Source organism: Daphnia carinata, chromosome 9 (genome assembly GCF_022539665.2).
Source record: "Daphnia carinata strain CSIRO-1 chromosome 9, CSIRO_AGI_Dcar_HiC_V3, whole genome shotgun sequence".
Classification (NCBI taxonomy): Eukaryota; Metazoa; Arthropoda; class Branchiopoda; order Diplostraca; family Daphniidae; genus Daphnia; species Daphnia carinata.
Genome location: NC_081339.1, coordinates 2987797 through 3010187, shown reverse-complemented (window position 1 = coordinate 3010187; position 22391 = coordinate 2987797). Strand labels below are relative to the sequence as shown.

The window sequence follows — 22391 nt, the reverse complement described above, 5'->3', positions numbered from 1 at the left end:
TAAATTTTTTTATAATCAATATTATGCATTAGCAGACTTAATTCGAATCGCAGTTAAACTGTTTCTTAGATGAGAAGTCCACGTCATCGTGCATAGCTTCTGCATCGAGCATAGCGGCCATATTAACCGGTTGACAGCTCGGTACCTCCGTCGTTTCTTTCAAGATTTGTCGTCTAAAAGCGACTTCTAAAACTTGGATACTTAGATTATAATCTAGATCACAATGAACATCTTCCGACTGTTGGGAGACCTTTCTCACCTCCTAGCTATTGTCATTCTTCTGTTGAAGATATGGAAGACCCGCTCGTGTGCAGGTACTTGGGAACAAACACTGTAAACAGAAATTCGCGCGTTTCTTAAATCATACCTCAATGTCATTGATTTCAGGTATTTCGGGTAAATCCCAATTTCTTTTTGCCTTGGTCTACACCACCAGATACTTGGATTTGTTGACAAATTTTGTCTCGCTATACAACACTTTCATGAAGGTAAGTTAAGTTTTGTGATAAATTATCATCACAGAAACTTCATGCAATTTTATGTATTAGGTGGTATTCATCGCTACATCTTACGGCACCCTTTATTTAATGTATGTTAAATTTAGAGCTACTTATGACCGAAACCATGACACATTCAGGTAAGCATTTTCACGTCCATGTTAATGTGTTAAAGTTCTGTACTATAAAATTAATTTATGTTCTTAGAGTGGAACTCTTGCTGATTCCTGTTGCTGCTTTGGCTCTGCTCTTCAACCATGAGTTTTCTGTCATGGAAGTGCTCTGGGCTTTCTCTATTTATCTAGAAGCTGTCGCCATTTTGCCACAACTGTTTATGGTGTCCAAGGTAACTAGACCTAACATATGGTTAGAGGAAGACATATTCTAATACGAATTTCAAAAGACCGGAGAAGCTGAATCTATCACTTCACATTACTTGTTTGCTTTGGGCTCCTACCGTGCCCTTTACATCTTCAACTGGATCTACCGCTATTATAGTGAAAGCTTCCAAGATTGGATTGCAGTTGTAGCTGGCATTGTTCAAACTATCCTGTATTGCGATTTCTTCTACCTCTACATCACCAAAGGTAAATATTTGCAAAATCAAAGGTCACCACCCTTACTTGGGAACTAACTTCTGTAAAACAAATTTTTATCACTTAGTTCTCAAAGGAAAGAAACTGCAACTCCCAGCATAAACAAAACAAATATATTGTCTTCATTATCACCGAGAATTTGCTGGCAAACTGTCACGCCACAAGAATTAATGGAGATGAGAAGAAAACAAGTGTGTATGTGTGTGTGTTACAGGAAGATTGGCCTTTTAAAAATTTCCTTTCCGCGTTCATTTTAATGTTTTTTTTTTGAATTTTTTCCTGTTTATCCTGAATAGAAGGAAATGCTTGAGCCGTTGAATATTCGCAAGGCCAACAAGGGAGCGAAATTCAGCTCATGATACAGGGGGCTAATTACAAATTTGTTTTCAATAAAAGAATTTCTGCTAAACAAAAGACCATTATGTTCCATCTTTAACCCTTGGCCACTTCGTGTCAACAATGCATAATTAACGACGCAACATCGGAATTATTGAAATTATTGATTTATCCCGTCTAATTGTAGTACATGTTTTCCTTGAATTTGACATTCTTGCGGCTCTGTGATTGCCATATGTCATACAAGTCGTTAGGCAAAACTATGTAGTACACCATGAATCGACTACCGCTTATAAAACTTTTCATCTTGATCTCGCCTCCCTTAATTCCTCTTTACGCATAAAGTTATACTTAAAAACTTCACTGAATTCCATTACTTGCCTATTACTTTTTGCAGTTACATTTAGCATTGCAACACGAATCACTAATGACTGCAGAGCCGATAAATAAATGTTTGTCTTTGGCTAGAGGCTAGAATGTCGATAGCTACGCGACCTGTAAAGTCAATACTATGTTAAATTTGGTAGCCAAAAAGTGACGAAACAGGTTGTCGAATAATTAGCAGAGCATTTGAACGAAAATTGCACAGAAAAAAAGGTACAGAATCAAACCACGGTTTCTGACTAGATGAATAACCGACTGGTTAACATCCAGAACCTGTGCAAGATAAGGGTTATCTAAACCACTAACCCTCAAGCAAGAAAACAGCCGGGTAGCTGCGTTGTGCAATGCAAAAAATGTGTTTTTGAAATATTTACCTTAAATGCTTATGACGTCTGTGAACTGCGAAGCATTCATGCCAATCATTCTTGTCGGGGTATCGCGGGCTCCTATAGGCATCAGGCGACGTGGCCAATGCGGAAGAATATGCTTTTTAGACAACGCTTCGCTATTACATGATAATACCATCATCCTTTGTGACAGGCTGCAAACAAAACAATAGCTGTTTAGTTGTTGGTATGTGTTGTTCATGTTAGATCGGAATCACCTGTTTTCAAATGCAAAGGTGAACGTTGTTTTTGCTCCTTTTGGCGAAAATCTCCTTAAGAAATCATATCTCGTTTATCGGTCAATGGATAGGTCGGCTATATTGGTCCATCCTTTTCTGCAACGTCATCTCTCCAATTGCGCGGCTAGTTCTTTATGAAATCGATGCGTTTGAGTCCCTCCTGTTGGTACATTACCATATCGCAACCGTAGAACATTGGGCAAACAAAGCTGCTGCATATTTTCTCGTGGTTAAGCTACAATGATAAATGATATTGTCGACAGGCTTGGATAAAAGGCGGACACCCACAGAGAAATCGTGGAATATAGGAATCGAATAAGAATTATGATCGCAAAAAAAATCAAGCCGAAAAGAACAAGAGACAAAACGGTCGATGACCTTAAGGATATCAATTAGAGTGCAGTAGACGTAGGAACGTCCGCTATTCGTCGCAATCAAGAAAGTGATAGCTGCAAATTGTAGCCGTTCTAAAAAAAAACAAAGATGAAAAACGGTACGTGACTTGAGGGACTAAATATTTGGGCACAAAGTATCAGCAGGACGTCCCCCTCCAGCTACTGATACCTGTTTCTTGGAGCTGTTTCGGAAAACATCAATGAAAACGGTCGTTGATGGAATCGTGCATAATGGAACATCATGTCACTGGCTACTTTATAGGGAAAAAAAAGTAATTATTCATTGAATTTTCGATAGCAGAAGGAAGCCTTTTCGCCAGATTAGGGGCAATTCTCAAACCATGTAAGTTGTCATTTTCTTTTCTTGCCACCGTGAGCTTACGACTAAACTGCGCCTTTACTGCTCCAGCACAATACGAACGTCCATTCATCAAATACCTGCGATGCAAGAAAAATATGGGGACACACCGACGGATGATTTACGCAAGGTGAAAAAGAAATGACGGTCACCTTCACGAATTGGTGAAAAATGAATAGTATGTACAGGTAAATCCCAAGGAAACAGGAAAATGCATACGGAAAATGGAAAAAATATCATTAAGCCGGATTGCAACATAAGCAAATACTTCAGCAAAAACTTACGTAATGGCGGCCAAGCATGTTTTCAAAGCCCATTTGCTTCTCATATTTCCATGGTCGACTAGAGAGAGCGTCAGTGGGAACAGATTCCATCCGATATCTTCGGTTTAACCTTTGAGCCTCTGTAGTGGGTAGTCACCGGGTCATAGACCTTAGTGACCTCGCTGGTTCCTGGTAAATAAAGAAAACGAACGATGTCAAAAACATTTTAAAAAATACAAAAATTAGCTCCAGAAAAAAAAATGCAATCATCATCAACGGAAATAAAACCGGGCCCATTTGGTTGTTTTGACAAGCCCTAGCGGCAAAACCGTCTATGTATTTGAAAGATAGCCAAGCCCTGGGCATTTTCATGTCAATCGCTACTTCGCAACACTGACGGAGTGTAAAAGCAGGCAAATTAAACAGCACGCCCCCAATGGAGCCACGCAGAATAGACACACATCAAACACAATATCTTTGTTGATTCAATACGCACGTAGGAAAACGCAGAGGGATGAATTGCTAATCAAACACTTTCAGGGCCGATTCATCTGTGTCACGATGAACAATTTTACCCTTAAGAAACACTATGATGAAAGAGTGAAATTCAATCACCAGGACGTGATTGTACGACAAGGGCGGAAGATTAACGTTGGCCTGTCAGCTATTGCCGTTGAACAAGAAGATCCGTGGGCATACTACATTTTTTATTTTCTTTCGAAACCATTGCCAAGGACGCGGAGATGTTATCATTCGGCACTAATGACTCAGTAAGTAAAAAAACAAAAAAACAAAACAAAGGAGAGTGTAGAACCGAATGGTTGTTGGACACATTCAAATAATTTTCTCGATTGTTTGTTTCCGCTTTAACGGCTGAGGAGCCCCACCTTATTGAACACAAGATAGTTTGGATACGTTCGGCAGCGTAATCTTTTAACCTTCTACCACCCATGAAGCAACGTGTGTAACCCTCGTCAAGTTAAACTTGGATGTGGCTTTCCGATAATGACTACGCCCAAACGGTTGACGTCGTATATCACTTCGAAGGGGGGCTTTTTTTTTCGATATTCTTTAACAAAATCCTAGCAAAACCAATCATTAAAAGAATCCTGTTTGTACAGGCAAAAGATCCTTTTTTTTGCCATTGTCTGTAGTTTGATTTTTTGCTTACTTATTCATTTTTTTTTCGTCTACCTTTATTGCTTCTCGTGAGATTGCATAGACTGGGTGGGAAATCCGGCTCGTTCTGTTTCTAATGTAAGTGGCTCTCGCTTGCCGCAACGATCAGGTAGTCCACGCCCATCTTCACCTTCAGACCCTCTATACATGCTCTCTCTCTCTCTCTCTCGCTCTTTTCGGGCCTTTTTTTTCCCTTCTGGTTCCAAAAGAAGATGTTAAAAAGAACTTGACCGTCTGTCTGTAGGATGAAAGACTTCAGTCGCTGACCAACCGTCTCCCAAGTTGCTCGAGTTGGCATATACTGGCATATTAAGTACAAAAAATCATAGCTCCTTGACCTTTATTTCTTGTTTAACGGTTCGTCGGATTTAGAGGGTGGCTTAAAAAGAACATAGGACGGCAGCTCGGAGATAGGAAGCTACCGAGCAGCTTTTTGCAACAGCGGGTGGTGACGTGTTGGTTTTTCTTCTAATCTCGAAGGAGGAAAAATCATGATGGTAAGTCCCATATTTAGTGCCGACTTTTGGTCAGGTTGAAAACTTTCCATGACACATGCCGCCGTATCGTTTTGACTAACCGACACAACCCGTTAATTGAATATGCAAGATATAAAACCAGCTGATTCATAAGCAATTTTGAATAGCCTTCTGCCTACACGATTTCCTGATGGGGAAAAAAAACTAAACGGCTATGGACGGTAGCCTTTATTTGCATATTTCCTTTCTCGTGTCTCCTTGACGAACGACGTACGGCTATTGACCTTACTGTTATTTTCAAACAAACAATTTTTCCGAGGCGGTAAAATGGAGCTTTCTTTTTAAGTACTAACATAACTCAACGCGCAGTCCAAACGTTATCACTGCGATTTCGAAAAGCCAAAACAGAAGGTCCGCCTTTTCTTTCTTTTAATGATGCTCTTTCCATGCAAAATCGTTCTATAATAAAGTAGTCCATGAAAAGAAGTGGATTTCTTACCTGTATAAACGCGGGACCTTGGCCTTGACGAGTTTGCAACTACTGGTTAAATCGGATGGCTGGCGGCTGCCCGAACGGATCAGTAGATTTAATGCCAGAGCTTCCCCGCGACCGCCACATAGTTACGACGAGTTTTATACCAATTAATCCTCGTAACGAGCAAACATTTTGAAACATCAGGTGTTAAACTTGTCCTAGAGAGAAGCAAACAAAACAGTAAAAAATAAACCATTTTTCCAGTTTGTTTTAACAATCATCAGATATCATTTTACCATGTTAAAAATTCTTGATGACCTTGGTAATCCATACGGAAAGCTTTCAACTATTGCACTCTTTTTCTTTGACAGCACTGCAGCGAGTTGATTGTTATTCTAGTTGCGTACTCGTTGGCAAGTCCTCTGCCAAAGCCGATGCCCCTCCCGGAGATTTCTACGCTTTCGTTTCTGCAAAAGTCAGGTATGTTAGCTATAAAATTATGTTAATAACGAACAGCTTACCTTATTTAATAATGTGATGTTCACGCATCACAGTCGTTGACTATGATCGAAACGTACAGCTTAATCTGAAACAAGCGGACCCGGAGGTTAGCCCAGGGATGTGGGAAGGAGATATTGCCGGACTGTCGTTTGACGTGATTACATAACATTTTTTTTTGTCACTCCGTGATTCTGACAGTTAAAACTTACCACGTTTGTTTTTTTCCCCGATGGCTTCTTTTATTCAGACGTATTACACTTGGCGTTTAGGACTCAGATTTGAAGTGTTTCCCGAACGGCGCTGGAAGAATGCCACAGTCCCTTATCACATCAGCCATAAATACAGTATGCGTTCGCGATAACAAGTTATCCTGCATTTTTTTAAACTGAACATGACGCAACTGTTCTTTGAAGGCTCAGTCGACAGGGAAACCATACAAACCGCTTTGTATACCATCGGCTTGATGACGTGCATCGATTTCGTCCCATACGACGGGGAGGTGGAAGACTACTTGCTCATCTGGCCCGTAGAAGAACCAGCCGGGTAACAACCACTTCTCATGATAAAAACGAATCCGATCGTCTGTAGAAAAACAACGATATGCTTATTCTACTCTGGTTAAACGTTATCTACAGTTGCTGGTCGTTCATCGGCAGGACGGGTGGGCAGCAGGTTCTGTCCCTACAGCCGCCAGACAGTCAAGGTACGGTCAAGAAAACAGGTTTCCATCAACTCGCATTCAGCAAATAATGAATCAAAATGCTATCACATAACAGGTCCCAAATGTCTCGGAGGGCCAGGAAAAGCTATTCATGAAACGCTTCACGCCTTAGGTATCTTTCACGAGCAGTCACGAGCCGACCGGGACGACTACGTAACGCTCAACCGAGAAAATGTCATAAAGCGTAAGATATTCCTTGAAAATGTTCAACATATTCTTCGCTTCATTTCATTATTCTCCTCTGTTGGGTAGCGTTCTTGCATAACTTCGCCAAACAGAGTTTGGTCAACACGACCTACGATTTCGAATACGACTACACCTCCATTATGCATTACGGAACCCACTTTTTTAGGTATCAATGATCACTCAAAGAAACCCACATGCCAGTATATTTACCTTTTTTTTGTTGTTTACTTGTTTGCTGGTGTTTAAAGTTCGGGAAAAGATAAGCCGACTTTGGTACCGAAACGTCGCGATGCCAAGATTGGTCAACGCGACGGATTGAGCCGGACTGATTGCTATAAAGTGAACAAGCTCTACGGCTGCTTTGAACGTTCTCCTTACGAAAAACTCAAATACGAATCTTTCTGCGACATCCTAGGTCTTTGAGCTCACTAACAATGGTCCCTTCATCTCCTGATCAATACTCCCTGAACGAACAAGAAATTTGGATATTAAAAAACGATACGTTAATAATAAATTATGTCGTGCCAACACTTACTTCATCCTTACCAAACACTTTACTACCACTTTTTGTGCTCCTGTTATTTTTTCACAAACCACGTCCAATCATCCGAGCCGATGCGCGACAACTTCTCTATTCAAGGATACAATTTTTGTATAGAATACAAGAGCCAAAAATGAATTGAAGGTCACGTCGGGCGGACCGTCTACACTCTAAAGCTAGCTATTAGACAAAAACAGGAAAGGACTAGCAATTGTAAGGCAAACATAAACTACAGAATTTATCCTCGTTAAGCGGGAATAGGAATGTAATATAATTAGGTCGACACCAAATCAGACGAGTAAATTTTGTGTTAAATATTTCAATTAAACTATAAGAGAATAAAGAAAATTTCCAACCGTTCGGCGTACTAGATGGCTTTTATTTGTATTTCTTCTCTTTGCTCTCTTCATAGCTGGGTGGGGCGTCGTTCGACTAAAAAAAATTCAGGAAAAAAAAAGTCGTTGAAAATTCTTTTGAATTACATTGACAGGAAAAAAAATATGCGCTTACGTATGCTGGAGGAACATAAGCGTAATGGGTATTAGGATCGTAATATGCTGTTCCACTCGCAGCAGCTTCAGCAGCCTTAGCATCTGTAACCAAGTAAAAAAAAGATTTTTTTAAACAAAAGTATACAGAAAAGGAAGTACACTCTTGATTTTCTACCATGTGCAGATGATGCATATCCACCAGTGTTGATTCCAGGATACGGTGGAGGCATTTCAGTCATATAAACTGAATTAGCTGAAAAAAAATACATTTGGGTATTTAATCACATTTAGTTTAAACGAAGAGCTTTAAGCCTACCTGGGGGAGCATTAGCAAATGCATCAGACGGTGGAGGCACCCACCCATAGTAGCCAGTTGGGGCAGAATAGCTTGGTGGGGCAGCATCATGCCATGGTCCAGTGGGCGGCTGGTAGGCTGGTGGTTCATCGGTGTACTGATGATTGCGTTTTGCTGCAACATTAATCACTGTACAACATTTTTTTTAAACAACCAAAGGTAGAGTATACCTATGCCTGAAGCTTGCAACATAGCTTGACCATACTCAATGGCTCCTCCATGCTTGAAGTGTAGTTTGAACTTCACTTCACCAACCCATCCACCATTGGGCTGTGCACGAACCTTTCCTTTTATGTAGTTTGATCCAAACATGGGTTGCTCCAATTCAACCTGTCAACAAAAAACATGGTAGTCTCATAATTTTTTCCCCCTTCTCTAGGGATAAACAAGATGAACTTGCATTTTTCATAGTGCAAAATGGGAAGCTGAAACTAAGAAGAGGATCCTTTGCATTTGAATTGTTAAAAATCATCCTGTGTGTTGTCAAATAAAGCCTTCCTGCTTTATTACCCTTAAATTCTGGTCTATCTTGTCCGCTAAACTCCATCACGACGTTATCACAATACAACAAAATGCTGAGGAAAACAAAAATTGATAATCATTTAACATAGATGGCTGCATGAAATTAATTACTTACCATTCTCCAGAATAGATGAGCACACCATTGTTTGCGTGGGCTGTATTCAGAGACATATTTAAACTCAGTATTTCACTACAAAACAACAAACTGCGTCCACACGTTGTAGTTCCTTCCTTCTAGATGAAATGACACGACGTCGTCAATGTTATGACGAAATCCCTCCATTCACCATCCACCGTAGCCCTCTGGCGGGACTATAAGCATTTCCATTTTAAAATTGACCCAAAACTCACAAGATTTTCAAAATAAATCGGCAGTCAAATAGAAATAGAAAAAGTTCTTGCAGTAAGGCTTTTTTGGCTAGTACTGTAGTAAAACACTTCGAAAATCTGTCGGCAGGCTGATGTCGAATGAAGTTTGGATAAATTTTCATAGAATCATTTAAGTAGTTCATACGATGTACTTACAAATACTTTTCTACTTAATTACCTGGTGCCCCTTAGATGCACGTCTGTTGTACTTTCCAGTTTTTCTCACAATTTTAACAAGCAAGACTAAAACGAAAAAACAAAAACAAACCAAAAACATAACACATTATTAGAAAACAAAGAAAGGTAGTCTTACCAAATGCGAAAAATTTGCCATTGTTACGTAAAATCTATAATGTAATTCTAATAAATTTTTGGAAATTATTTCAATTGCCGTTTTTATTACAGTTCCTAATTACTGAATGAATAAACTCAAATGTACAATTAATAAATTAATGTTAACATCAATACAAACCAAGGAACAGAACCATTGAGTATGAAGACTAGTATGCCAAAATAGTAAAAATATGTCTCCAATGTTATCTAAAATGCTTAGAAGTGGATGGGATTCTGGAGACGTTGATGTTAACGTTCAGTTACTTTTGACAGAATTTTTTTCTGTGTACGATCGTATTCCATCTGTGACTCGGTTCAAAAATATTGAAAGAATTTTTTTTGATACTCCATTGTGTTTGACACCAGGATACAATACAATGAGCGTTACTAGTAAAAAAGGTAATATCTTTGAAAAATAAAGAACACTACCAGTTAATGTTATGGTACCTAAGGTAAGACATATAATCCGGTTGTTCACAGTATAGCCTATCCAAGCTAGAAGTGTACAAAATGAAAAGAGATACAGGAAGTACTAGACAAGAAAAATTTGAATATGGGTCATTATGATATTAATTTTAGTGTATGATTTTACAAAATTACCATTTTAGGCCGTTTTTCTTTGAGATCCATTAAGTATGCTACCTGTTTGCAGATGTTGTCTTGTGTTTTAACTAGAGATTCACATATTATTTCAAATGTTTTTTCTTTGCACACAAAGAACCAATACATTAACAAAAATTAAGAGATGGCAACACAAACTTATATTAAAGAATAAATACCTTTAGTTGCCGTCCACTGCTGTGGATGAGAGATTGACATTGCAATTCTAGGAACAACATAGTCAATCAAACTGGCTAGCATAAAAAATAACGAAAGGCTGGTGAGGATTGGTGGGTCCCAGTACCAGTACAGTCTAGTAAAAAATTATAAATAATTCGTACAAAAAATTTATTTGCCAGAAACCTTACATAAAGGTGGTGCTAATAGTGCCAATAATAGGGACAGGATACCACGGTTCCGTCCATATTAAAATTGAATATAGTGCAACGAGAAATACACGCCATGTTTCTATTCGGCGTTTCAGAGATTTTATTCTCTTTTCCTGGATTTGGACATCACCAAATAAAGCCGACATTTTCATGTAATACAACTTATTGCAATGTAGTAACCTGGTCTGATATCAGAAGGATATCAGGCATATTATAACCTAAAAATTCAACACTTTTCAGAAACCACCAGCCCAAGACGGCACGTAATGGGAAACAGTAGGAATAAATATTATGGCATGTGTGAATAGCTGAAAAGGTTCATGATTCATTTCCAATGTTGACATGGTTCCTGAAAATGCGAAAAGTCAAGTAAATTACATCAACCAATTACATTTCCTCGGCCACTCAATGGATTTTTGCTAAATTTTTGGGTCCAAATGTGATTTCTAAAGTTCAAAAATCTGACCTTAAATACAAATTTAAATATTTAACATTTTGGTTTTTTCAGGCAACGTTGTTCTTGTTGTCCTTCTAAGAAAGTCAGCCTTAACATCTTAACGCAGTTAGTTGGTATTGTTGGAAATTCTAACGGTCGTGTCTAGATTTTTCAAATTTTTTTCTTCCGTTCTTCGATTTTTGTGCGCATATTGCTAATTTTTGTCTCGTTTGTTTTTACCCTCATGGCTTCAGTAAGTTTTTTACTTTTAATTACAGTTCCCAGTATAAGGCAATAAAAATATGCGCCCATTTTGAACGTTAAAATTCTAGGTTTCGTTTGAAAACTTGGCACCTCAAGTCAGTCGCCAAATTTGCAAGGAACTGCAGCAACTCATCAGCGATCCTCCCGAAGGCATTAAAGTTATTCTCAATGAAGAAGATATCTCAGACATTCAGGCTGTTATAGATGGACCTGGTGAGAATTTCTGACTTAAACAAAGCTGTTTTGGTGATGGTCAACTATATTTCCTTTCATATTCAGCTGGTACACCCTACGCGTGTGGACACTTTAGGGTAAAATTAGTGCTGGGGAAAGATTTTCCATCAGGACCCCCAAAAGGCTTCTTTTTAACCAAAATATTTCACCCAAATGTCTCGCAACAAGGTGAGATTTGTGTCAACACCTTGAAAAAAGATTGGAAACCTGACCTGGGAATAAAACACATATTTTTGGTAAGTTAAGTTAATGTGAATTAACTCTGTAGCTCTACAACTGATTATTAATTTAATTCCAGACTATTAAATGTTTGCTGATCGTCCCAAACCCAGAGTCAGCTCTAAATGAGGAAGCTGGCAAGCTACTATTGGAACACTATGAAGATTACTTTCAAAGAGCAAAAATGATGACAGATATTCATGCCAAAATTAGTCAACATCAGGTACGCTTGCACAATAATTAAATAACACACTGTTACATTCATCCTACTCTTGGCCAATTGTAGTCAAGCATTGATACACATTTGAGCGAAGACACAAACCCAGCGGAAGGGCCGACAGCATCAAAGAAAGCAGCTACTGATCGCACAGTTTTAGCGGATAAAAAGAAACCCATCGTCAAGGACAAAAAGAGAACGTTGAAGAGGTTATGAGCATCTTGTACAGAACTGCCTTTTTCTTCCTTTCTTCTGCTCGTTCTTGCACCGATTTCAAAGTATCCGTAGTCTTTCTCAGCGATAAACTCGTAAATCCCATCCCTTTGAATTGTTTCGTTCCCGCACTTCTATGCAGTGCGCGTTATTTAACGAGCAAAATCTATCATTGTCTAGTTTTACACTCACAGATAGGAGGAAGAGTGTTGATTCAGTTTTCCTTTTCTTCCTTTAATTTTATGCCAATGTCTTTTTTTTTTCGTGTGTGAGGTCGAAGGAAATATACAAATTTGCTGATAAAAATCACCAACGTTTTTGCTGCAGGCTCGTAACGGATACTGGTATTTCTCGGGATTCAGAAAGGATTTTCCTCATCAGCTGAGTTGTCAAGCGTACGGAATTTCACTAACAAAAATTCCTCGATTTACTTAAGGTCTCACATAAACAGGCCTTGAATTCGTAGCACTTCTAGGAATTATCCTTTAATTAAATCTTATTCGTGGAATCTTCTGGTTACCTTTTTTTTAAAGGGTTATCACCCCATGTACCTGGGGTTGAGCACCGTTTGAATGGGGGGGGGGTGCATATTTTTTTTTCATGGAACAATCCCAGCGCACTTCCACCTCATGTGATCCATGTCGTTGGTTGAGTATCGTGTGACTCGTACACCTTTTTGCATTCGATGCATCTGTGCATTTTTCTTGCTTTATTGTTCGTGACTTGGGTGCGTGGCCAACAACCGTCCGATTATGGCAGTAACGTGACAATGTTGTTTAAGGTAAACTATTCGTTCTATTCCAAGGTTCAGAGTTTCAGTCTCTTAGTTTCGCATACATATTTGCAGGAGAATTCTGGAATTCGTACCAAGAGATTGGTGACTTCTCCAACAGCCCACCCCTCACCGGAGCGCGTAGCTGTGTTGACAAAACAAACAGAAGTGTTATCATCCGCAATCCGTAAGCTTCTCAGCTGGGAAGTGCAATGGTATTACATCATGGCTCGAAAATCGAAAGCCGAAGTGGTCGTTTTCCTAGTCGTGGGCGTCACAGCAACCTTCATCATCATCTTGATCCCGCTAGTGCTACTTGTCAAAATACTCGTTCCACCGTTGCCGATTTTCGCAGTGAAAGAAATTATCGATGGCAGCAAAGCTGATTTGGATTTCTCGCTTCCCGACTGGATGGATCAAACGGAATATTCGACGTACCAACTAGAATAGAAATACAAATGTTTTAATAAGAACGAGTGGAAAAAAAAAAGACTTGCCCTGTGACACACAAATATCCAATGAGACGATCCTTGCGCGGAGGACTAACGTGATCACGACTACAAATTGCATTAAAGGAGACAAATAACGACGTTGTATTTTTTTTTCTTGCACACAGACCACACAAGGAAGTTCATTATTTAAGAAAAAAAAATGGGAAAAAAGATAGTTTGTTGACTTGGAAGAGTTTTTTGAACGATGGAGAAACATCTATTTTTTTTTATACAAAAGCATTTGAAAAAGAAAAAAATGGCGAATCGTTTTTCTTTTTGTTTTTAACCAATTATTTAAGATACCCAAAAAAGGAAGAGCCCTAATGTACACGTCATTGGTTCGGTAGAGGGAAAAACAATTTTGAAAAAGCAGACGAATGAATACAACGCTGCCACGTATAAGCCACGGACATAATTTTTTTCCCCCGCGAAATACAAAAAAAAAAAAGAAAACCGCAAGCTTAGTTTTTTTATGGAAAAATATTCTAAAAATTTGCAGATTTTGATTTAAATTTTAAATCAAAAATGTTTGTGTTGTTGTGATGGTGACGGGCGTAAAAGCAAACAGGCGTTAAAAATCCTGCGTTCCCTGAGGCAATCCATTTCAGCCTTGTTTTTTTTTTTTAAAGAAAAACAAAAATCTCAAATCATTCATTAGCATGCACATAGAAGAATAAACAAATGTTCCCCCGCGAAATTTGAAACTTGTTTTTAGCGCAAAAAGAGATGAAAAAACAAAAAATTCTGAGTGTCTCGGATAGCGAATCGATCCGATTGGAAGAATATGTATAATGTATATACGAGACGCGTAGGAACTTGTCAACAAAATGATTTATGGTCTTTGCCGAGCTGTTTTTGGAACGGCTGCAACGAGTTCCAATGACTTTTCTTTTTTTTTTCCTTAAAAAAAAAAAAGAAAAAAGAAAGAGACTCTGCCAAATGTTCCCCGGAAGGTACGCGCAATCCGAAGATGATTAAAAAAAAAAATTGAATGTTGTTATGAATGGACATTTCATACAGAACATTCTCTTAGGAAGAAACGAAAAAAATAAAATAAAAAAAAATAAACAAAATTACGAACGATGTCATAATTGCGCCAAAACCTGGAGATTCTGTGAGTTGGTTGGTGAGGAAGACGGCGGATGATGAACAGTGGGAGACGTGGTGACTGTGACCAAAACGGGCGACGTCTGGCTGTTGTGGCATCCGAGCACCTGACTGGACGAATTGGTCTGCACGATCGTGACTGTGTTATTATCCTTGTCTCGTTTGCTCGTTTGCGAATGAAGCCCTTCATCGAACGGAGCACTTTTGATTTTAGCTTCGACCATGGCTTGATGATGAATTAATGCCTCCGTGGACGGCGTTGGCTCTTCCGCACGTTGCTGTTGCGGCGGTGGCGGCTGAGATTCGCTGCGGGCTTCCAGAGCCGTTGAGGCACTACTCCGCGATCGATAACTTGGCGGCCGACTAATTTCGCTCTCCCTAATCGGCAATGACGGCCTGCAAACAAAAACAAACAAAAGGATCGATTAAAAATTTGAATTCGAATGCAACCATTTTTTGATGGATTACCTGACAAGAGTATTGGCTTGCGACCGGTAAGTTGGCGGTGGCGAAACCGGAGGTACGGGGACATTGCTGGCGGCGACGCACGCTCGACTAAGAGGCGTACTGTGCTGCTGCTGTTGCTGTTGTTGTTGCTGTTGCATTTGTTGTTGGTGCCTATCTCGATCCAGGAGCAAGAGCCTAAGTCGGTACTCTTGCATGGAAGCCTGGTAGGAAGGCGGCGGAGGCCTGTACTGGAACTCTGGGTACATCATGGCGGCGTAAGGATGATGAGGCCGTCCGTAAGTCGGCGGAATCCGAGAGAGAAAACGACGCCCGCTGGGCTCGGCCACCCCGCCGCCACCGCCGGTTAATCCACCTCCTCCGCATTCGCCGTTCTCCGCCACGGGCAATCCTCCAGCTCCCGTCATCGACGATCCGCCCAGGCCCAGCATGGCGCGACACGACGGGGCGTCTTGCGACGTCAGCCTCCACGCTATCGTGCTGACCGTGATCAACACAATCCCCACACCTGGAACAAACACCATTTTTTATTCAAATTATTTTTTTTTTTCTGAACGAAAAACATGTTGGGATTATCGTACGACCCATTTCCAGATCATCAAGTGGGAAGTTGTTCCATTATTCCGGATGCAACTCCTACCCGGTTAAATGCTCTTTCCCCCTCCCCTCCCCTCAGTCTAACGTCAATAATCAATGCGCGCTCACGATCAAGTTGCGAACCGGTTCTACATTTTTTTTTATCTTTGTATGCAAATGTCTTGAATTCCCTTTAGGGCCAAACGGAGGGCAAAAAAGGGCGTTTTGAAATTAGATATTTTATTTTATAATTTTTTGAGAAATTTTGTTTTCCTTGCCGTACGTCAGATGGCATTAGTTGTGATAAACTACCCGGATGAATAAACAGATAACCGGGTCGATAGTTTCAAACGCCGACGATTTACCGAAGAAATAAAAAAGAAAAAACTCAAATTCAATTCGGAGAAAAGAAAACAATTCGGCAGATGAAACTCGACTGGATGAAAGGGTCCAATTCAACTGTCGTCGTATAAAAAGGTGGAAATAAGGAAGGGAATTTTCAAACATTGATGATTCGCTCAACTGGTTCTTAGCAAATGATCCCATCAGACACATAACAATGGCCAAAACCTCTTCATGAGTGAAAGTTCCCATTTTTTTACGTCTTTTAACTCAAGTATGAAGAAAATAATTTTCATTCTCCCCCCCCCCCCCAAACTTCTAAAACTTTCCAACTATCGCAAGAGAAAAATTCATAGTCAGCTGTTTCCTTATTATCTTCCGCATTTCCAAGCAAAGACTTGTTTCCTAATCTAATCTCCTTAATTCTCATAACATTTGAATGCATTTTTCGCCAAAAAATCATGTATGATAAATAATCAAAACTTACCAATCATAAGAAGGGAGACGGTAAGGTGTTCCCGTCCGGAAGACCTCATGGCACCGAGGACTGTACCGACAACAGCACAACAGATGCCGACGAAAGCGATCATGACGATGAACCAGCGAATCGAAACCGTTTGCGTCACCATCACTCCGCAACACGATTTACCGCTCTCTTCTCCAGCGTACATCGATCCGCGCGATCTAATTTCCCAGCAAATAAATTAAAAAGACATTTATTATTTTTTTTTAAATTACATTGACCACTGTCAACAGTGCAACGACACACCGTTACTAGCCTACTTAGCTGTGTCTATAAATAATATGAAACTCAGCCGTGCAGTGAAGTCCGTGCGGCAGACGTTTTGTCAGGTAATTATGGAAAACGAACCTTCTTCATCACATCCAAAAAAAGAAATACAACAATCCAAATAAGGTTATGATACACGCCCTATGGTCGGTTTTGTCGGCTGAATGAGGTTACCGACAAAAAAAAAAAAAAAAAACAAATAGAGAGCCTTTGGCATTGAGTCATGGCGTGTCATTGAACTTTATCTTGAAAATGTTTTCTTTTCCCGATGGCGACTTCCAACAGTTTTTTGTTGTCACCGGCGGAAGAAGAAACAAACTAACTGTTAATTTTTGCTCGTGTGATCAACATCAAAACAAAAGAAAAAAAAAACGAGTGAGAAGAACTAACAGCATTGTGGTTCCTCTTGCTTTTCGTTGATGATGGTTTGTTATCATCACGTTACTTTTTTTCCCCACTTCATCTATTTAAAAAAAAAAAAATGTTTTTCCCCCCTCTTTCCATCCATTTATTTTTCCTGTAGGGTTCACATAGCGGAGCGCTATGAGCATTTGAAATGCACACACGCAAGAGAGAGAGAAAACTCATTACGATGCTGGGAAAAATGAACGAGAATCTTTCGTGTTTTCACCGTGAAATCGTTAAGTGGGTTGACTCTCACCGCCCTTTTCTACCCCAATGCTTTCTGATCTACCATACAGCACACGACCTTGTTGAGAAAATCATTTGAAAAAAAAAAAAAAATCTTTAATTTCAAATTTGGGCGGGGACTTTCGCTCTCCGTGTAAGGAAACTAAACTAAACGCCAAAAGCGGGAAAACTGTCCGACCGTGACTTTGACGAGACACGAAATGATTTCCATGTTGTCTCAATGTCCAAATAAAAGGAAAAAAACAAACAACTCGGTCACCAGCCTCGTTTTTTTTTTTTTATGGACACCGCATTATAACGCCCTTATGTAGGTCGCATTTGCATACAGCCCTGATAGTGACGTCCAGACGCACTGCGTTTTACCGTTATTATTATTGAACATCACTAAAAGAAATAAAAAATTGTGTCTAAAAAAAAAAAAAATAGGGTTTTAAAATCTGTTCCTTCGAAATCGTGTGTGCTGTTCTTGAGTGGCTTAACACATTCCGCTAGAGAGCGCGCAGAAGGGCCGATCAATACCACATGGAAGGGAAGAAAATCAGAGGGGAAAAACTGTGTGCTGCACAGACCTGAAAAATGTTTTTCCCCACACACACACACAAAAGAAGAGAAATAGAAGGGAGACTAGAAGAAGAATCATATTGTGTGTGTGTAAGAGGAACGAATATGAGAAGAGGGTGAAAAGAGAGAGCCCTATTCATGTAAAATGAATGCTCAGAAAAGACGAACCATCTTTCTTTTTGTAAATGATTTCGCAGCCAAAGAATGTCTACGAACCGAGATAAACTCTCTACAAAAACGCCAAGCTCTATCACTGTAAATGTTGAATAGGGTAAAGGGAACGCAATAAACTTTTTAAATGTCAACGGACGAGGAGAAAAGAAAAAGAAAAAAAATCAGGTTAGCGGGCATCGTGCCAGTCGAACGGCGCCAGCAATCGTGAGATTGCCGTGCGTATAGTGGCCATACCTAGTTACGATGTCAGATGAACGCAAATGTAGGACGTCTTTCGGTGCGTCTTTTCTAAACCAATTGAGGTCACAAGCCCATAACTCCGGGCAAAAAAGAGAAAAAAAACCATTCGGCCCCAAAAAAATAAAAGAAAATAAAATAAAAAGAGATTTGGGGGCTTCTCTTTTATTGTCGGGTCGTGTGAAGGGGAGAAGCTTCTCCGGCACTAAACAAAAAGGACAGCCAAAAAATCTCAGGTTCAAGGTTTTTATGTTGATCGAGAACCCCAAAAACGGACAACACACACAAAAACCGTTTTTGCTGCAGCTGGAAAATGTTGTGAAAGGAACACAAACAAAAAAAAAATTCCCCCCTTTCAAAATCGATACAAGAGACCCTCCGCCCTAAGTTGAACGCACAATATCCTACATCGACTCTAGTTGCATACTATTACATCTAAAAACATTCAAAATGTGTGTATGTCTATTCGAAACGGGAAAATAGAGTTTATCTCAATTAATTGGCTTTATGCGTGCGATGATTAGTAGCTTTTCCCTTTTTTTGGGGGGGAAATCCGGCGGAAACCAAACAGCTCCGGAACTATTTTGTAAGATCCTTTTTTTTTTGTTTTAAAGGGCGAAAGCGAATAGGTTCTTTATCCTAGTCGAAGGACAGCTGAAAGAGAAAATGGTGTCAACCTTGCATCCCTCCGCTTCAAACCGCAAATGATGACGACGTTAGGCAACACAACTTGAATATTTCTCATTCGAAAAAGAAATGTGTTGTACAACGGAAAGCTTTTTGCGGTCCATACACGTCCCTCAACAATATTGAAAAGAACAAGAGAAAAAAAAAAAACGTCGGACGGAAACGCCTAAAGCCTCCGCGGAATTGCCAGACAATCAAACGAATGAAGAAGAGTAAAAAAAAACGCAAAAAATAAAAGTATTTGAATTTGAAAAATTACCGTCGACCACCGGCTGGCGGCAAGGTGAAACTATTGCTGGCTGCCAGAAGAGACGTAGTGCCTCCGCCAGCGGGCACTACTACGGCCGGAGTTGTGGTGGATGAAGGAGGAACCAGTAAGCCACTGTTGGCGGCCGTCGGCCCGATGGCCATGGGAACGACGGACAGTGGTACGGGCAGGGCCGTTATAGGGATCGGTCCCATGCCCATGCAGCGTTCGCTATTGTGCGGCAACGTCGAATACGGCGGTGGCATGTGAGCATTGAGGATGTCTGGAAGGTGGTCCGAATTGCTGGGCGAGACGGGAGCGGCCAAGGAATCGGCAGACAATTCCGTCTGATCTTGGAGCGCTTGCTGGACATGCTGCTGGAGTGGCTGGGCCGGCACTTGCGACCGTCGGTGACGACGTTTCTCACGACGCCTTCGCCGAGGCGGACCGACACGTTCCAACTCGGTGACGGCCTCTTCCACACCACTCAATCCACTCTCACTCAACTGCGAGACGGGCCTACTCCGACGGCCACTCGGATCCAATAAGATGCCCGTTGTCGTTTCGTTGCGAGCGTTTTCAACGCGCACGTTTTGCTGAACAGAAACGGAATCCTCCATTTCCGTTTGGCATTCCGTCGACACCAGACGTCCTCGACGATCGCGGCTGGTCGGCCGTCGGTTCGATTGTGTCGGCAACGTGCGGGCAAACAGGCTGGGCAGTGAGGCGCTGATCGGCGTCCGGCCGACAGATGTTCGTCCCCCAGCGGCGCCGGAAGCGACGCCGCCACCCGTCGAGCCGGAATGAAGGGTCGCCATTGGTAAATTCTCTTTCCTTCACTGCCAATCAACTGGAATGGGAAAAATAAAAATAAAAATACATTAATCAGAATTAACCATATCCAGCTGGGGGAAACAATGATCCATCACTGAGATATCGATCCCATAACTTCAATTTTTTAAACCAAATAGAATTCGTTTTTTTTTTTTTAACGGATGGGGCTAACAGATGACATCAAATGTTTGATGCACACCCGGAAGGGTTGGATTGTAACGTGTGGGAAATTTAGAAAGTTGATCCATCATGGTGGTTCTTTTTGCTACACATGCATAAAAACGGAGGGAACACAGAAATTCTCGCTCCGGTCTGATAACGAACAAAGAAATACCGAAAAAAAAAAAAAATTTACGGATGAAAGGATAATAGAGAGAGAGTTTCGTTTGTTTATAGTTTACGTGCCGCTTTTACCATAAGCATCCGACCGACAATCTACAAAAAGTAAAAGCTTGAAAATTATCGATCCACCCCCTCAAAAAACGAAGCTGTTGCATTTTTGGATGAGAGCAGAAATACAAAAAAAAAAAAAGTCGAATGATTTTTCCTTTTTTTTTCAGTGGAAAGAAAAAAGAAAACTGGCAGGTACATGAGAAACAGCCTCTTCTTTTTTCGTTCCCCCAACTGCGCGTCCATTTGCCTCCGAGCTAACCCACGACTCTACAATAAAAAAAGAGAGAGAGAGAGAGAGAACCCTCTCTTTGTCATACCTCGCGATGGCTACACACAAATTCGTGAGCGAAACAAGAGACAAATCCTCGTGTGTGTGTGCACACTGTGACGTTTTGTCGATATTTCAAGAACACATCGTGGCCCACACTAGCAGAATCCAACACACACAAAGCACAAACACAAATTCGTTTCTTTTTCGAGCAAAAGAAGATGGAAACTTTTGTTGCAATGTACAAAACGAAAAGAGTAGGCAGGAATCAGAAAAAAACAAACAAAATAGAATAACGTTCGGAGAAACACAACTCGAGGCTCTGAGCCGCGTCTCCTGACTGAAGGGGATTGAAGGCTAGTGGAGAGAGAGTAATTCGGTGGGGAAGGAGGGAGACACTAGCGCCACCGGTATCGGCCTGAAGGCTTTTTAGAGAACCATACGAAAGAAAGCAATGGCGCTCGAGTCTACAATATCGACATTTTCCCCAAAGAGACACACACACACACACATAAATGCATTCATATTCTTTTGCGCTGCAGAAAAAAAAGGAAGAGAAAACTACTGGAATAAGGGGGAGGAAAGAGAGAGAAAAAAAAAGGGCTAAACTAATTGGATTGTTTAGACGAAAAGAATGTACCACTACTAGAACTAAACGAAAGAGTTGATTACACGCAAGAGACCCCCGGATCTGCTCAAATAAACATAAAAAAAAGGGCTTTATATTTTGAGTTACTTTGAGTGCTATCCATCTATAGTTGACGTCATAAAAATTGATGATGGTCTCTGATTACACGGAGAAAGTAGGAGAGCCTCCATTTTGACCATAACGCACGTAAAGCCGAAGAAAAACGAAAAAAATCAACTGGTCATTTCTTTTTTCGCTTCGTCGGAAACGCTCGTCTTTCTTCTCTTTCCCAAAAAAGTATCTTTTTGATGTAGAAAGAAAATGGTTTTCCTTTTGTATGCGCATTGAGCAGAACGAACCTTAAGTTCACTGACCACTTCTTCCTTTATGTTACCTTCAATCATTGTACGTGTAGCTGTCGTAACCAAAATGGGGATTATAGACACACACTTGATACCCGTTCGAAATGACCAACAGTTTTCTGTTGTTGAATGATTTCAAGGAACTTGAAATCATATTCTTATTTGCCCCACACCTGCATACAGGTATCCGTTCCTGTCAATTAAACGGTTCCTGAGAAAAGAAACAATACCTGTGACACACCATCGCATTTCGCCAAAACTGATTTAAAACTTCCATTTTCTTTTCAAGGTTGAACGCAAAATTACAAAACAATTTTTACCTTTTTTTTTGTTCCCGAACCACAGTGGGAAATCAGAGTATCCTTCGGAAATGTAATAAAACGTAACTATTTCCATTGAATCCGGGTTGGCAACTCTGTTATTAGAGAGAAAAAAAAAAAAGAATTTGTTAGAATTTTTTTTTTTTTAAGTTTTTGTTGTGTGTGGATCAGTAGTCCGTAACAATCTGACGCGTGTGTTTCTATTGGGGCGATGGCTTTTACGCAGCTGCCCGGTGTGTTACATTATAACTGACGAGCATTTCCGTTGAGCCGGACGCAATGTTTGCCCGTTTCCCGTTTGGGTTAACTCT

The 22391-nt window shown here is 40.4% G+C and overlaps 6 protein-coding genes and 1 long non-coding RNA gene across 10 annotated transcripts; 4 read left to right on the top strand and 3 right to left on the bottom strand.

Moving 5' to 3' along the window:
• Positions 1 to 90: 90 nt before the first annotated feature.
• LOC130689074 (ER lumen protein-retaining receptor-like) lies at positions 91 to 1344 on the top strand. The gene is made up of 6 exons (XM_057512097.2): positions 91 to 314; positions 388 to 488; positions 549 to 637; positions 705 to 843; positions 901 to 1084; positions 1161 to 1344. The coding sequence occupies exons 1-6, from the start codon at positions 224 to 226 to the stop codon at positions 1193 to 1195; spliced, it is 639 nt and encodes a 212-aa protein (XP_057368080.1). The 5' UTR covers positions 91 to 223; the 3' UTR covers positions 1196 to 1344.
• A 258-nt stretch (positions 1345 to 1602) lies between these two features.
• On the bottom strand, positions 1603 to 5797 carry LOC130689077 (uncharacterized). 3 transcript variants are annotated; one of them, XR_009421670.1, is made up of 6 exons: positions 5609 to 5797; positions 3476 to 3643; positions 3174 to 3343; positions 2418 to 3084; positions 2188 to 2354; positions 1603 to 1924 (listed from the first exon to the last, which is right to left on the bottom strand). It is a non-coding gene; the product is annotated as an uncharacterized LOC130689077 (long non-coding RNA). The 3 variants fall into 3 exon arrangements; XR_009421669.1 differs by having other exon boundaries at positions 1603 to 2354; positions 2418 to 3087; XR_009421668.1 differs by having other exon boundaries at positions 1603 to 2354.
• LOC130689056 (hatching enzyme 1.2-like) lies at positions 4881 to 7666 on the top strand. Its single transcript, XM_057512079.2, has 9 exons — positions 4881 to 5130; positions 5956 to 6064; positions 6139 to 6239; positions 6333 to 6429; positions 6499 to 6628; positions 6721 to 6788; positions 6862 to 6990; positions 7059 to 7158; positions 7241 to 7666. The coding sequence occupies exons 1-9, from the start codon at positions 5125 to 5127 to the stop codon at positions 7413 to 7415; spliced, it is 915 nt and encodes a 304-aa protein (XP_057368062.1). The 5' UTR covers positions 4881 to 5124; the 3' UTR covers positions 7416 to 7666.
• Positions 7667 to 7792: 126 nt separating this feature from the next.
• LOC130689072 (WW domain-binding protein 2-like) lies at positions 7793 to 10873 on the bottom strand. The gene is made up of 8 exons (XM_057512095.2): positions 10572 to 10873; positions 10383 to 10516; positions 10204 to 10307; positions 8550 to 8709; positions 8341 to 8493; positions 8200 to 8277; positions 8044 to 8126; positions 7793 to 7965 (listed from the first exon to the last, which is right to left on the bottom strand). The coding sequence occupies exons 1-8, from the start codon at positions 10742 to 10744 to the stop codon at positions 7912 to 7914; spliced, it is 939 nt and encodes a 312-aa protein (XP_057368078.1). The 5' UTR covers positions 10745 to 10873; the 3' UTR covers positions 7793 to 7911.
• A 252-nt stretch (positions 10874 to 11125) lies between these two features.
• On the top strand, positions 11126 to 12481 carry LOC130689075 (ubiquitin-conjugating enzyme E2 S-like). The gene is made up of 5 exons (XM_057512098.2): positions 11126 to 11281; positions 11361 to 11505; positions 11572 to 11762; positions 11825 to 11968; positions 12032 to 12481. The coding sequence occupies exons 1-5, from the start codon at positions 11273 to 11275 to the stop codon at positions 12176 to 12178; spliced, it is 636 nt and encodes a 211-aa protein (XP_057368081.1). The 5' UTR covers positions 11126 to 11272; the 3' UTR covers positions 12179 to 12481.
• A 293-nt stretch (positions 12482 to 12774) lies between these two features.
• LOC130688520 (uncharacterized) lies at positions 12775 to 13427 on the top strand. Its single transcript, XM_057511502.2, has 2 exons — positions 12775 to 12956; positions 13023 to 13427. The coding sequence occupies exons 1-2, from the start codon at positions 12861 to 12863 to the stop codon at positions 13395 to 13397; spliced, it is 471 nt and encodes a 156-aa protein (XP_057367485.1). The 5' UTR covers positions 12775 to 12860; the 3' UTR covers positions 13398 to 13427.
• A 106-nt stretch (positions 13428 to 13533) lies between these two features.
• Positions 13534 to 22157, bottom strand: LOC130689039 (uncharacterized). Of its 2 annotated transcripts, none has more exons than XM_057512058.2 (5): positions 22081 to 22157; positions 19288 to 20125; positions 16416 to 16612; positions 15014 to 15518; positions 13534 to 14941 (listed from the first exon to the last, which is right to left on the bottom strand). In XM_057512058.2, the coding sequence occupies exons 2-5, from the start codon at positions 20091 to 20093 to the stop codon at positions 14524 to 14526; spliced, it is 1926 nt and encodes a 641-aa protein (XP_057368041.1). In that variant the 5' UTR covers positions 20094 to 20125; positions 22081 to 22157; the 3' UTR covers positions 13534 to 14523. The 2 variants fall into 2 exon arrangements, with proteins under 2 accessions (XP_057368041.1, XP_057368039.1); XM_057512056.2 differs by lacking the exon at positions 22081 to 22157 and adding an exon at positions 20820 to 21092.
• Positions 22158 to 22391: the final 234 nt, after the last annotated feature.